Source organism: Cygnus olor, chromosome Z (genome assembly GCF_009769625.2).
Source record: "Cygnus olor isolate bCygOlo1 chromosome Z, bCygOlo1.pri.v2, whole genome shotgun sequence".
In the NCBI taxonomy this organism is placed as follows: domain Eukaryota; kingdom Metazoa; phylum Chordata; class Aves; order Anseriformes; family Anatidae; genus Cygnus; species Cygnus olor.
The window spans coordinates 68,492,515-68,507,220 of record NC_049198.1 but is presented as its reverse complement, the minus strand read 5'-3'; the positions used below and the strand labels follow the sequence as shown (position 1 = coordinate 68,507,220).

General features: G+C 36.8%; 1 protein-coding gene across 2 annotated transcripts in view; it reads left to right on the top strand.

Moving 5' to 3' along the window:
* The first annotated feature begins 25 nt into the window (after window positions 1-25).
* IFT74 (intraflagellar transport 74) overlaps window positions 26-14,706 on the top strand; it is a 38,198-nt gene continuing 23,517 nt past the window's right edge. For both annotated transcript variants that reach the window (XM_040540347.1, XM_040540346.1), the window contains exons 1-8: window positions 26-172; window positions 496-636; window positions 1,084-1,219; window positions 1,732-1,780; window positions 2,604-2,702; window positions 2,858-2,918; window positions 3,360-3,419; window positions 4,464-4,525. In XM_040540347.1, coding sequence (XP_040396281.1) covers window positions 520-636; window positions 1,084-1,219; window positions 1,732-1,780; window positions 2,604-2,702; window positions 2,858-2,918; window positions 3,360-3,419; window positions 4,464-4,525 — 584 coding nt within the window. In that variant the 5' untranslated portion in view covers window positions 26-172; window positions 496-519. The remainder of the gene's footprint in view (window positions 173-495; window positions 637-1,083; window positions 1,220-1,731; window positions 1,781-2,603; window positions 2,703-2,857; window positions 2,919-3,359; window positions 3,420-4,463; window positions 4,526-14,706) is intronic.

The window sequence follows — 14,706 nt, the reverse complement described above, 5'->3', positions numbered from 1 at the left end:
TAAGAAGCCGCGCCGCCGTCCCGAGGCATTATGGAAGTTGTAGTTTGAGGGGTGTAGGCAGTGTTGCTGGGATACCCGTGGCGGTGCGCGACATGGCGGTGTCGGCGGGCCGCTGAGGGGGCTGGGGCCAGCGGGTGCGAGGGGCCCGGCCGTGACCAAGGCGTCCCACAAGGTGTTGTTCACCCAGGGAAGGGAGGCAGCTGAAACAAGGGGTGTCCCGAGGGGTAACGGGTTAATAAACCAAGGGGTAGCGAACGGAGCGCTGCGGGGACCGCTGTGCCTGCGTGCTACCCCGTCAGGGCGCTGCCCTGGGGAGTTCCCCATCAATCCCTCATAGACCCGTGCTGTGGCTCAGGTGGAAGGGGCATTAAAGATCAGTGTCAGCTATTGGAAGGGGGGAGAATTAATCTCTAACGAGTTGGCCTCTGGTCACTTCAAGCCATCTTTCCACGTGAAAGGACTGTTATCCTTCTCTCCTGTTTTCCTTCTTTCCAGGGAGGGATTCAAAAGGAAACAAATATGGCCAGTGGTCACAGACCTCCCATAGCTCGGCCCTCTTCAAGAGCAGGAATGGGGCTGACAGCAAGGCCAGCCTCTTCAGCACGGACTCCATCAGCAACCAGGATAGGAACAGCGGTATGTTAACAAAAGCTGAACATCAGCTTTGGTATCTTTAATTGTTATTCAGGTTTTTGTACTTTTTAGTACCATGACTAGAGAGAGATTTTCTCAGGAAAAGTTGAAAGATTTTCAGTCATAGAGAGTTTTACTTTGTGATTTTGGCTGAAAGAGGTGAGGGAATTCTTCCATCAAGACTTCACCTGGGAGATCTTGATAATGTCACATACGGTGAACAAGGAACACAGTAATCTTTTACCTCAAGATGTAATCTTGTACCTTTCTACAGCAGACATTTCTCTGAAGCTTTGTTTACCTGAACAGGTGTAAATCTAAAAGTTTGTCACATTAAGAGTTTAGAGAGTGATTCAAGCTTTGGCAATTACATAACGATAAAAAAATCATAATTCAGCGTTGGGATTTTTGGTTTGGTTTTGTGTGTGTGTGTGTCTGTCTGTCTTTTAGATGCCTCCTAGTACATCAAGACCTGGTTCTCGTGGTGGTTCTGCAACTGCTAGCGGAATCTTGTCATCTCAGATTAAAGTTGCAGACCGCCCAGTGACACAGCAAGGATTAAGTGGAATGAAAACTGGAATGAAAGGTATTTTTTGTTGAAAATAGCTATCTAAGTGTCTGAAAAAGTTCTGGAGAAATATTTATGGTTTAAAAGAAAACTGTTCATAGTTATATAAATTGCAGGGTGCATAGCTATGACTACAAAGAGTAAGAGAAAGGAAAGGAAGATTAATGCATCCTCCCTCCTTTGCTTTTGGCCATTAGAGAAGACAAAGGCTTTTCTATGCCTAAGCTTGCTATATGATTTTTATGTCTATTTAAAAATCATTAGAATATATTAGAATACAACAGGATACACTGTATCTTCTTTCAGAACCACAGAATAATTAAAATACTTTGTTGCATCATAAATATTCATACAGCTAAAAAAAGTTGTGTGTTTTCACGACAGTCCACAATGAATTTCTGCCTTCATTTGTTTTAACGAAGTAAAATCTATTGTCTCTGCTTGTAAAATCTGCATGTTGTTTTCCTAATTTACAGTTAATCAGAATGTGTTGCTTTCTAATGAACTGTCGTCATGCTCTCCTTTGTCAGGTCCTCAGAGACAGATAATGGATAAAACGTATTATCTTGGACTGCTGAGGTATGTCTTAAAAATACATTCAAACTTTGGAAGGCTTCATGCTCTGTTCCCTTTCTGGCATAAAGGTAGAGCTATGCTTAATAATAACATGGGATGAGTGGTGTTCTCTGTTAATGAAATCTGGTCTGTTATTACACATAAGAAGGTCATTTTACAGGGAGCTTGTAGGAGAAGAGGAATTTTATGCTTATGTCCAAGTACAAGATTTCTTTGAAGTTTTGTTATTAGGCTTGCTAAGTTAAATGCGCTCCCACAGCATTAGTTCCAGAAGCATCAGTGATTTTGAACTTCCGTCTGTAATAGGTCTGATAGCTCCAATTGTAAGAAGTAGCATCTCAAACTAAGTAGTTTTTTAGTGTATGCCTCAGGTGGTTTACTTGAATTATGCATTCAGATGGCAATGACAAAGACGTGTGCTCCTTTGTCAGCTGGCCATATTGCAGTATTGAATAATCAATCCTAAAAGATGTTGTTCTATACAGGGATGATACAGCATCCTTCCACAGATTGTGGATGATATTTTTTTCCGGTCCATCTGAGAAGGTTTCACGTATCTTTCACCAGAAGGAACAAAAAAATAATTAAAACATTTTATTTCACGTCCAGGTTTTCTAATAATTGCTTACAATTTTATCTGATAGAACCACTTTATTTTTTCCCCTCATTTCTCTAGCTTTTCTCAGAAATAGTTGGTTAGAAATATGGTACTGTGTGAAAAAGAGATACTGATTGCACATCGCTTAGAGTAAAATGCTGTTTCTGTTTTATCTGTGTTTTAGCTGTATATTTAAGTTTGAGTAACTCTTTTGTTTATTTTTTGCAGGAGCAAAACAAATGAACTCACAACAGAAATTAACAAGCTGCAGGAAGAAGTAGAAATGTACAAGCAAGAGAAATCTGTCTACTTGTCATATGAAAAAAGGTGAGCTGTGCCGTAGCTAATACAAGGTTAACTTTCTCAGTCACAAGACTTTGTTCTAGGCTTCAAGGAATCATTAAATAATTTTTTTTCTCATTAGTTCATTTTTATTATATGATGCTTCCTGTCTTAAGTTTGGCTTCTTGTTTTGTATTTAGGGCAGAGGCTTTAGCTGGTGAAATCAAAGAATTTCAAGGTCAGCTAGCAGACTACAACATGGTATGCTGCTATCAGCTTCTGATACTGAACACTCCCTTTTCTCCTTTGCTTCATGCTGTTTTTGCTTAACTTCAACATCTTTTTTATTGATGTTCCTGTTTAAAAGTTTACTGGTTAGTACTGTGTTTATTCAGTTACTGGGAAAGGAAAAAATGGGAACTAAGGAAAACAAGAAAGTTAGGAGAAGCAGTTGCATTTAAGAAATTACTGCTGCGTATTATTTGTGGGTTTGTACACCTACATATAATGAGAATTACTTCTGAAAACTATGTGTAATCTATTCAGATTCCCAAATCACATTTTTTTTCCATTTGCAATAATAGATATCTGTGGTGTTTTCATGAGCGTTTTGCAAGTTGCTCCTTTTCTCTGTGTGTATAATTACAAAAAAAAAAAAAAAAAAGGAGAGTGCCAACAGGTTGGAATTCTATCTCATTTCAGGTTGTGGATATACTTAACACCAATACAGACGTTGCGGAAGTGATTCATGATTACAATATGGTAAGAATTAGGATGCTTGCTACATTTGAACAATGAAATGGTGTATATTACGTTTTTGGTACTTTGAACATGACATATATAAAAAAGCAAAGCACTAATTTAAAACTTACACATTTTTTTCCAGTTAAATTGGCTATACTACTTGACGGTGTTCTTTGTTTGTAGGGAGACAGCTGTCTGAAGCATAGTCTTCAAAACCACATGACAGCGCTTCTGTGTTTTAGATTTGAGAAGGCTGTGTTCCCAATTCAAATTTCAAGTGTTAAAATAAATTATTTATTTGACTAAGAAGCATAGAATGCTAGTCTTATGAAAGGCAAGTTCACTGGATTGCACTGCCTTTAAAGCTACCTGATCCTCTGGAAATTTATTTACTTCTCTTTTGGCTTCTGCCTTTTAAATGCCTCCAGCATAATAAATATGAACTAGGTCTGAAACATGGACAACCACAAAATCAATCAGCTTTGTTCTTTAATTTTCTTTATTTTCCAAGATAGAGTTTTTATGCAAGTATTAAGGCTATACAGGTATTAAGCACTTTCTATTTCTTGTGATCACTTTGTCCTTTAGCAAAAGCAGCTAGTCTTAGAAAAGGTTATTTTGGTAGCTTGAAAAAACACCTGAGTATTTCTTGGCCATTTATTTTTCTCCACATTTCATTGAAAAATAAAGTAACATTGTCTGCATCATAAAGAATGCTCTTTAAAGTATTATATTTGCATTCTGTCTGTAGGTTTAAGCAGTATTTGCTGATAGATAGTAATACTAATTGAATTGATTTGTTACAAACTTGATAGCATTTCTTTTTCAAACACAGAGAGAGATGTCTTCTTACTTCTTTTGGTTTCCAGTGGCAGACTGCAATTTTAGAAGCTTTTCCTTCAGTACAGCCTGGGAACATCTCTGGAGTAGGAGATATCTGCTCCTCCTTTCTGTACTGCATTCTGAGCAGCTTCTTGCTCCCTTAAAGCAAATTTTGCACTTGTGTATAAGTATTTTTTTTTTTTATTATATATTATATCAAAATACTTTTTTTTTTTAAAGTTAAAGGTTCAGAATGACCGAGACGCTCAGAGTGTGGATAAAATTTTCACAGAAAGACAAGCGTGAGTACATAAAGTATATGCTTCTCAAAAGCTGTTAAAATCATACCTGAACGTGGTAAAATTAAGAGATTATCTAATTAAGAAATTGTTAACAGTACAATCCATACAACAAGGGACATCCCCAAACAATTTCAAGATCCTATACCAGTATCAGGATGGAGCTGGGGTTCCTGGCTTTAAACTATTCTGAGCAACTGCTGTGGAGATACTTACCATTTCATCCAGGAGGAGCTAGGTGGCAGTGAAGACTCCTGGCTTGTGACGACCTACTTTTAAGGTCCTGGATTTTGGAGACTGTGTTTCAGTGGCAGAGTGGAGAAAGTAAGCAGAAGTGGGGGCTAGAACTGAGATTCCTGTCTGGTAAAGTAAGGATGTGTGGAAAGGAAGACGAGATCAGTGAGATGCTTGCAGTAAGAATTTGAAAGCCATGAGAACGGCTTGTGTACTGTTAAGCTGAGAGGGTTAGTTTGAGATGTTTAATTTAGGGACAGGAGATGTAAGGAGAAGTAAGTCTGATCCTACTGGGCGCCAGAAAGAACAATAAGATTTTATGCATAAATAAATACTTTTTAAAATAATTATTTGCCATTTAATATGCACTTTTCATTAATACTGTGGTTTTCAACAGCTTGTAAATATGTCTGTTCTACCCCTAAATGCATTTTTAAGCGTTAACAAAATGTGCAGAGAAGAGACTTGGTTCGGTGTCAAACTAAGGCATAAAGGCATGGTTTGGTGGATAATATTGGTGCTAGCAGGATGGTTGGACCAGATGATCTTGGAGGTCTTTTCCAACCTTAATGATTCTATGATTCTATATGCAATAGTGATATTTATCATTTTACTGTATGTAGACACATTTAAGTGAGTGGAGAAGTTGGTCTTTGTTACTCTGCTAATGCTGTGACATTATTGATTCGGATTCAGTCCCCAGTCTGACTGTGGTCTGCTTCTTCAGTGCTTTAAATAAATATTTTTTTCATCTCTGGCTTCTTCACCTCTTGAGCATCAGTAATTATGGCAGCTTCACAAGCTGCTTTTTGAAGATATGGTCATGTTAAGCAGTGTACGGTATGCTTTTTATCCCCCATAAATAATAACATGATCAGTGTTCTTTCATGTTTTGAAATACTTATTTCATGATTCATGAAGCAATAGCTTGTTTCAGACTTGATGAGATGAAAGCAGATGGACTGCTTAGGTTCAGTTGGTGTTGTACATAAGTAGCAAAACGTGGAAGGCTAAGTAGACGGAGCAAGTATACTACAGTTTTGAAAAGTCAGTTCATCATCCATTGTGTAGGACATTAGCTCTCCTCGGTTATATATGAATCTATGTATTTATCCTCAATAAATCCATCTTCGCCAGGCTCAAACTCAGTAGTTTTCTCAAATATTACTATGGGATCTTCATTGCTTGTATCTGATACTGCAGGAAAAGAACTCATGTCAGCTGAGAACTCCTGTTCAGTTATCTCTGGGTCATTTTCTTTCAGACGACGGTGACTGTAGCTGATCAAATAGTGATACCATGTTGGGCATTTTATGGCAGTAAAAATCAGGAATGTAGTGCTTAGGACAAACCCTAGGACTCCCACTAGGAACGTCCAACTTTTGCCAAGGAGCGGAAGCTCTTGAAAACAGGGAAAAAAAAAAAAAAACAGTCATCTTTATGTATAACATCTGAAAGAACTCTGGTATTAATTTTTGAATAGATTGAGAACTCAGAAAATAGAAGATTATACGGGAATAAATAAGTGTCTCCGAATTGTTAGTTTCTGCTGTTATTGGAGAGCTAGTAAAATCAAAAATGCACGTACATCTCATATTTCATAGCAATGTAAACTCACCATGCGTATTTATTAAAATTAAACAATTGTTTAAAAGTCATCTGAAGTTCTGGAGGCATAGATAAAATAAACCTTTTTTTTTTTTTTTTTTTTTCAAAAAAAATTCCAGGACTGGTTTTGAGAATGGAAAAAATAAAAATCAGTAATTGACATTAAATTCTATTTCCCAGGCTTAAATTTCTACATGGTGATAAAGTCTGCATCCTGAAATACCACATTGTTTGTTTGTAATCCTTTTAGTTACATTACTTTTATAATAAAAATTTCAGTAGACTGTAGGTATCAGTAGTCTTTGTTTACAGGTTGGTTTTTATGTGCTGGCCACTGTCACGTGATACATTATAGATGCTGGCTACAGCAAAAGAAGTCAGTGGCAGTGGTGGCTTACGATTTGTGTGTGTACCAGAAGATGGGTATTCCTGCTTTAGCCAAAAGCAGGAAGTGGAGTATTTCATTATGGGAAAGTGGAGAACATTAATTCGGATGTAAGAAAAAGAGAAATTTGATTTTTACCAGAAGGAAACTTAGAATCTTACCAAATAATGTTGGAATTAGCATCAAAAAACGATGTAAGGAGGCTATTACTGATCTTTTTTTTTTTTTTTTAAAGAATATGGGGTGTGCACAGCTGTGTCCCTTCCACTGAACACAGTTGAGAGCAGGACAAAAATTAATATACTCAATCTTTTACTTTTTAAGAAGACTACATCTTGTGAGCAGTTAGTTTGGAATTTTTTTTTTTTTTTTTAATGCAGACATCTGGAGAATTATCTGAATTTCAAGCCATAGAAATTTTCACACCATCAGTTTTTAGTGTTGTTTAAGGTGTGGTTTATCTGTTTTGTAGCCTTGCTTAGTAGAGCCTAACATTCACCGCAGTATCTAATATGGTCTAACAAAATCTGGAAATACACTTGTTCCATAGCCCTGACTCTTATGGAAGAATTACAGTGTACTAGGAATGCAAAACCATATGAAATCATGGATCAGCAAATAAAACATTGCAAGCAGTAACGGGAAACGTCATTGTATTACCTGCATGTGTTCCGTTGTTTTCAGTGATGTTGTTTGGAGTCGGAGCTGTTAGGAAGGCCGTGCTTCTGCGCTTAATGGCAGAATTGGAAGTTATACTGGTTTCCAGAGAAGCTTCTTCAGTTTCACAGTCAGCTGGTTGTATAGCTGCAGCCCTGATGGACAATTTTTCCTTTGTTTTGGGGAATGTACAGATAGTGTTGTTTTCATTTTCTGTGAATATGAGCAATGGAGAGCCTATTAGATACCGTTAATTAATCTGTACTCTGATCTAAAAAAATCACCGATAATTAATATATTACTGCAAAATACAGAATACATGGTGGATATTATTCACATCAGGAATAGCTAAGATAGGATGCAAACAGGTATGAAATGCTGCTCTTAGCAGAACTTACCCATCGTCACATTGGAAGCAGTTAGCCATATCTGTAAATCAAGGAGGGCACAGGAGCAGTTCCATGGGTTTCCAGCTAAGGTAATTGTAGCCAATTTAAAAGATGATTTTATATGAAAAGATTTCAAAAAGTTATTTTGTAGATTCAAAACTCTGAGACTTTTTAGAGAAGAAAATACATCTGAATCTAATTGAGTAATCCTGTTATAGGACAGATTCAACACTGACAGTTGATTTAGTCCTGCAAATGCTGCTGGATGAACTATGCTAATATGATTGTTGCTGATATCCAGAATTAAAAGTTTTGTCAAGTTGTAGAAGCTGTTATTACACAGTACAGTAATCATGTTTTCATTCAGATAAAGTACAGTGAGGTTAGTAAGCCTTGGAAGAATATCTTTGTCGTTGTCTTTTAAAGTGATTTTATTATTTTTGAGGCTTAATGTAGTAACGTTTGGCAAAAGATCAGTGGGGATACGAGAGAGGTTCTTTCCAGACTCCTCACAAATGACCTGTTGAAAAAAGATAATGTTAACAATTAAAATACTGTAGGAACGTCTTGTGATGGAGTCCCAGTGATGACATTTAAGGGAATAAAAAATCCATTTAATGTCAGCCCTTTACAAGAAAAATTCTGCTGGTCTTCCTGCCTTTTTGTTTATGCTTTTCTTAATATGCTTGTCAATTAATGATACAGGGGAATGAATCATCCCAGTGTGTAGAAACTTGAAGTGCCAAGAAACTTAGTGCTTAAACTCTTAAAGTTGCAATGCTTATGTGAATAATATCCAAAGTATAACCAGTCTGACATGTTATTTTGGAGGTAATAGGGCTGTCTGTTTTGGAATTCTACTGTGAAGTCTGGCTGGGTAGGAAAAGGATTCCTTTGTCACAAAATAGAGAAGCCACCAAGTGAAGTTGTCAGAGAAAGTAGACTCAAGCCTGACAATTAATTTATATGTGTTTTTTCAAATGGATTGACTTGTTTTAAAATAGCTGTGTTTACTGTTGAAAACATCTTTGGAGCAGACCTTCAACCAGATTGACTACATATTTTTATTATAAATATGGCATTTAAATTCATTTTGGTTTTCTGAGTTGAAGTTTAGCATAGCTGTAGACTTTTCAGGTTTGAGAGCATTTATATTCTTAATGCCTAGAAACATTCTTCCTTTCTGAAAAGATTAGATTTCCTTATAGGTATGTGTATGCATCACCGCAGCTTGCACTGGAAACAGGTTGGTTTATTGTTCCTCTTGATAGGGAAGTAGCCTATGTTCAAGTTGTTACTGCTGTTACCAGGCTGAGTCTAGATAGCTTATTTAAAAACAAATTAGGTGTAGTGTCTGCATATGCATTTTTTCTTCATGTTTGTCCCAGCAATGAACAAACAGTAGAAACAGTACTGAAGCAGCAGGCAGTGAGTAAGAGCAAACTGTTCAATAACGGTTGTTTTGTGTTTTTTTTTCTGCCAGACTCTTAATTCTGCTATATATAGATACGATACAAAATCCATTAAACTATTCTCTAAAAGAATCTTTCAAAATATCTTGTACACATTTGGACCTGACTTGGGCAAGTGCTAACTCAAAAAATCTCTCAAAACAATCTCTCAAGAAGTAGTTGGCCTTGTCCAAATAGCTGTTGTGATTTAGGCCTGTTGGAAAATGGTGTAGATATAAAGGAGGCACTCCTGTTGTCTGCAGAGATTTAACTGAAATATAAAACCATCTCAAATATGTTTTATTGTTACTCCCCCACTTAGAATGATTGGTAGCAGCAAATTCCCTTTTCGCAGGAAAATGTGTCATTTTATTTGTCTCTGTCTGCTTCTATACTCAGGAATTTCACGTTCGCAGGCTTTTAAAAGTCTTTAATTTCTACTGTATCTCAAAAATAAGGGTAATTTACATGCACATAGAACTTACAGTTTGAGATGTAATGTTGCAGTCAGCAGTGACTGGATTCAAAAACAGTGTTCCAGCCCAGATCATGAGCCAAGAGAACTTCATGTTCACTGCCTAGCAATAAGCAAATAACGCTTTAAAATATCAAGAGTACCAGTGTCTTTTGTAGCAGCAGTTTAACAAATTAATAAATAGTTATTTCCATCATAATGTAAAAAAAAATTGTTCTGCACAGATATTGTAAAATGTAAAGTTAAAAGAGAAAAATCATGTTATCAGCCTTAATGCATTGAGCTTTCACTGGATCGAGACAAACCTAAAATCCAGTGGACAGTATCAGAAGATAGAAAATGGATTGATTAGACAAGTTAGTAGACAAGAGTTTCACAAATGGTTAAAATCAATAGGCAGAGGTATACACATTAATACCCTATTAAAGCAGTTTGGGGAACTGGAAGTCTACGATAGGAATCAACTGAAAAAAGTACCTGGGCTTGGTTACTGTCCCTATTTTCTTGCCACTGGTAGAGGCAGAATGCTGTACTAGATTGTTGGTTTATTTGGCCAGGTATCTCGTATATTCTTATGTGAATACACAGGTTTTGTGAACATTTAATGAGTAGAATGATCTTCTAATCTCTTTGTTATCCATACTATAATATATGCCATAGGCAATGTACCTCTGTGTTACGAAGGTGTAGTGGTTGCTCTGATGATCTTTGGAACTAAGTAAGCACGGTTCAGTCCCTTGTGCTGGTGTTTTTGTACAGGTTTGTACCTTGTTTTCTGAGAGTCAGGAAGGCTTTTTTGACAAACGGTATTGACTGCAATATTAACTTCTCTGAGAGAAACTGGGCATTATTTGCAAGATCTACTGAGAAGGAATGCTAAATCTTGTCTTTCAGATGTTAAACTTATCCATGTTTATGCCAGATTTGAATTAAAATGTTATGCAAAAGGTAGATTATTCCTTTTGTAGCATTTTTCCAGTTTTGCTTAAGCCTCTGAAGTCTCATAGAGAAAAGGTAGTAGACTAAATGAACCTCAATATCTTGTTTCTAGATTGCGATCTTCCAGATTAAAGAAGGCAAAAAAGATAAGGTTTAAACTGATTATTGTATTTTGAACAGTAGAGAATTCACTGAATTTAACAGAAAAGGGAGTGGGGACAGAATTACATAAGGAAGCTCAATTGTACCAACAAGGAGCAATGCTAAATATAGACAGCCAGTCAGATAAAAGAAAAAAAAATCTGCTTGCTTCTATGCATTTGTGTCTCTACAGACTGACCTTATTCACCTCAGTGAATCCGTATCTAAACTTTATAACTTCCTGGAAAGAGTTTGTATGTATCCTGATCTACTACTGTGACCCACTGTGTATGTTTAGTGCTATTGGAAATTTGCATTAAACAAAAAAAGACATTATCGGGGACAAGGGGGTGCTAGCCTCAGTGGTATTAAGTTCCTGTATTAGGTACTGTTCTTGTCAGTAATAGTATTGGTGGCTGCATGGTTTTTGGAGGCAATTTGCATATTGCTAGTGGAAAACATGCGGTAGTTTGTGAACTCCCAATATCAACTATGGTATTGGGACGCACTTGGACTTCAGAGAGATCTCTTCCAAGATGTTCAGAAACAGAGCAGACCTTAACCATGCTATCTAGAAATACAGATTAACAGCATTATTGTAGTTTGCAGGTTTCAGGGAAAAAACATGCTGTCATTAGGAGAGTGGGAAAATATATTAAGATTTTTTTTTAAAGTTTCTCAGTCTGTAAGTTGGTCAATAACAATCAAATTAAAAATGAAAGTTATTTTTTTTCAGAAGTTCAAAGAAACCATTAGCATATTCAAGTAACAGGGATGCCGTTAACTAGAAAAATCTTTTTTCTGTCTAAAAAAGCACTGCACATATGTCTAAGTCAAAAACACAGTTTCTTCTTTTTTACTTTACTACTGTTGAAAAATTAGGGTAGTTCTTACAATGTTGATTTCTTGCATTGTGTATGGGGGAACCCAAGTAATCAATGGAAAAACAGGAAAGCATCTGTAATTTTAATAACACTGTAGCTTTTTAGTAAAGCCAGATTTTAAGAATTGCTGCTTAAAGTTTTGGAAAGAAACTGAGCCTGGCAATGCATTGATAATACTTTGACATTTGTCATTTCAACTCAGAAGTGTTTCTTTAAAAGGTTTTCCTGAGAAGAGTTTTGGAGACTTTTACCATTTAATAGTAATGTAACTTCAGTTGCTTTTGTTGCATTTGTAAAGAAAATGGCAGATTTGGGGAGGTTGAGTTTGTATAATCAAGTACTCTGGTTTCCAGAAAAGAATCAGACTGTTCCCTGGCTTTTAACTGAAGCACAGTTTACTTCCTTTGCATGTCAGAGGTTCACAGTAATTCCTGAACTTTTAACTTATCTCAAGATATACTTGTTTCCAGTCTAGCAGAAAAGTTATAGTAATAAATCTTCGCCTACATTTTGAAAAAGGTATTCCAAGTGTCTTACCTTTCTGTTGCTTCTTAGAGGCAGCATGTACACTTTTCAGTGCACTGACAAGAAATAATATCATGTAACAGCACTTCGTTTTTGTCCAACCTTTGTACCTAATGAATAAGCAAGCAGTGTAAAAAAATAAGGAAGCTAGAACATCTTTAGCAAACGATTGACTAGGTTGAGCAATTTCTTATAATCATCTAAGATTTAATTGGTTCCGCAGCCAATAGGGAAGGGTAATGGAAGTATGCCCAAGTGTCAAGTTCCAGATCACATAGGAAGCACTGAGTTAAAATGCCACAGGGTATTTAGAAGCAAGCTGTGTTTTATTGTCAGTTAAAGAAATGTTGGAGACAGATAAAGACTTGGATTTATTTTTTTTATAAGACCTATCTTCAAATGAAGAAAGTTTCATGAGATTTGCATACTGAAGTAAAGATCTCTAGTAGAGATCTCTAGTAGATCCCCAGTCTAGTAGATCTCTAGTAAAAATCTCTAGTAGAGATCTTTACTCTTAGCATAAGAAAAGCTATGGAGTATGTTGAAAATAAAGCTCATTGTTTACAAAGGATTACAAGCATTTAAGGACATCTGTTATATGTGCTATACTTCAGGAAGAAATTCTAAAAAAGGAAAGAAAAAAAAAAGGTATTTGCTCTGATCTGAGAGCATGTCTTTACGCAGATTGACAAAGGGATTATATTGATACGCAAACACTATGTCCACTATTTTTTTTCTTCTGATGATGCCCATTCTCTCAACTTCACTCTACCCAATGCACAGCATGAATCTACAGAAGGATTCACCTTCCTCTTCTTCATTCTTCTCAGATATGGGGCTGAGCAGAAACCTTTCTACTTCAGTAGCTGTCTTTGATGTTACTGCCACTTTGATTTTTGTGTAATATCTCAGAATGTTCTGTGACTTCCAAGTCTCAACCTTGTTTCAGCTTCCCCAGTAGTCTTTAAGTGTTGTGCTACCTGTGGTAGTGAACTATCCTCCTGTTACAGCCACTGATGATCATTGTAGTGCCTGTTAGAAAAGCACTGTGCTTTAATTTTCTGTCAAAACACTGCTATCAGAAATGATGCATCACATCTAAATCAGTCATTTCTAGTCTTGTGAAGATACTGGTGTATCTAGCCAGAAGTCCACATCACATTAAAAATAGACTTGCTGCCGGTAAAGAGACTACTCAGTTATGTGGCTGCACCTACTTTTACATCAGTGGGGCTGGAAAAGTAGACTGTCTTTCCATATTCTATCAGTCAGATTTGCAATCTCAGACATAGATGAGAAAAATTCAGTAGAGCATGGAGATGCCACTGCCCTCAACAGTGACAGCTGCTTCCATGTGCTGTTTTGGAACATGGGAGGAATGTATCAAGCTGTATTCTTCTCTTCCTCCATAAATGCCCCAGTGATCTTCAGGAAAAGCCACCTGTTGTATGTAGAGACAAGTTCCCTATGATCAGTACTAATTATGATCAGTCTCTCCAGAGAAGGTGCATCTGGTGCGGAGATTTGTTCTGGAAATTAGCAACCTTAAGATTTTCTTGAATTCTTCCTTGGAATGTTTCTTTTTTCATTCAACCATGCCTTCAGTTGGGCTTGATTTGTTAGAAATGGTCACTGCTGAGACCTTGCAACAGTTTTCATAGGCATGAGGAGCCTCCAATAACAAAGAAACATGAAAGCTCTCTGCCAATTCTAGTTCCATGCCTTCCAGAGAATCTTGGATAGTTTACTACTTGCATAGTTTAAAAGCATGCTTCACTTAACAAATTACACCTTTCCCAAGCATAACATAATAATCCATTCATATACTGGTGTACTTACAGAAAGGGCCTCATTCTTTTTTCTAGGTTTGAACAAACTATTGTTACTCTCAAGAGGATGTTCCATTTACCTTCATGTTAAAACCATCCAATACATCAAGTAAAGTCCCACTGCACTGCAAATTTGCCAGGGGATGTAGAATATCATCACTTTCACTTACTTCTTCATCATCAGGTTCCAAAACATCTTTGCAACACAGGTTGTTATCCTTACAATTTATGCTTAACATCGTCAGATTCCTGGAGGTTATAGGTCTTTCCTGAAATCAGTTGCAAGATTGGTTACACTTCTGAATCTTTCCTCAGTAATCCTCAGAAACGGTGGAAATTCTGAGGAATGGCTGAGAGAGATGGAATTGTTTAATCTTCAGAAGAGAAAGGTTAGGGGGTGTCTTATCTGATGTGCAGAAATAAAGAAGATGGAGCCAATCTCTTCTCAGTGATGCCCAAGGGCAAGATAAGAGGCAATGAGCACAAATTGAAGTACAGGAAATTTAATTTAAACAGAAAAAACTCTTATACAGTAAAGGTGGCCATACCTTGAAACATTTCCCAGACAAGTTATGGAGTCTACATTGTTCAATGTAATCAAAAGCTGCCTGAACGAGACACTGACAACCTGTTCTAGCTGATTGTGCTTTGAGTAATGGGGCTGCAC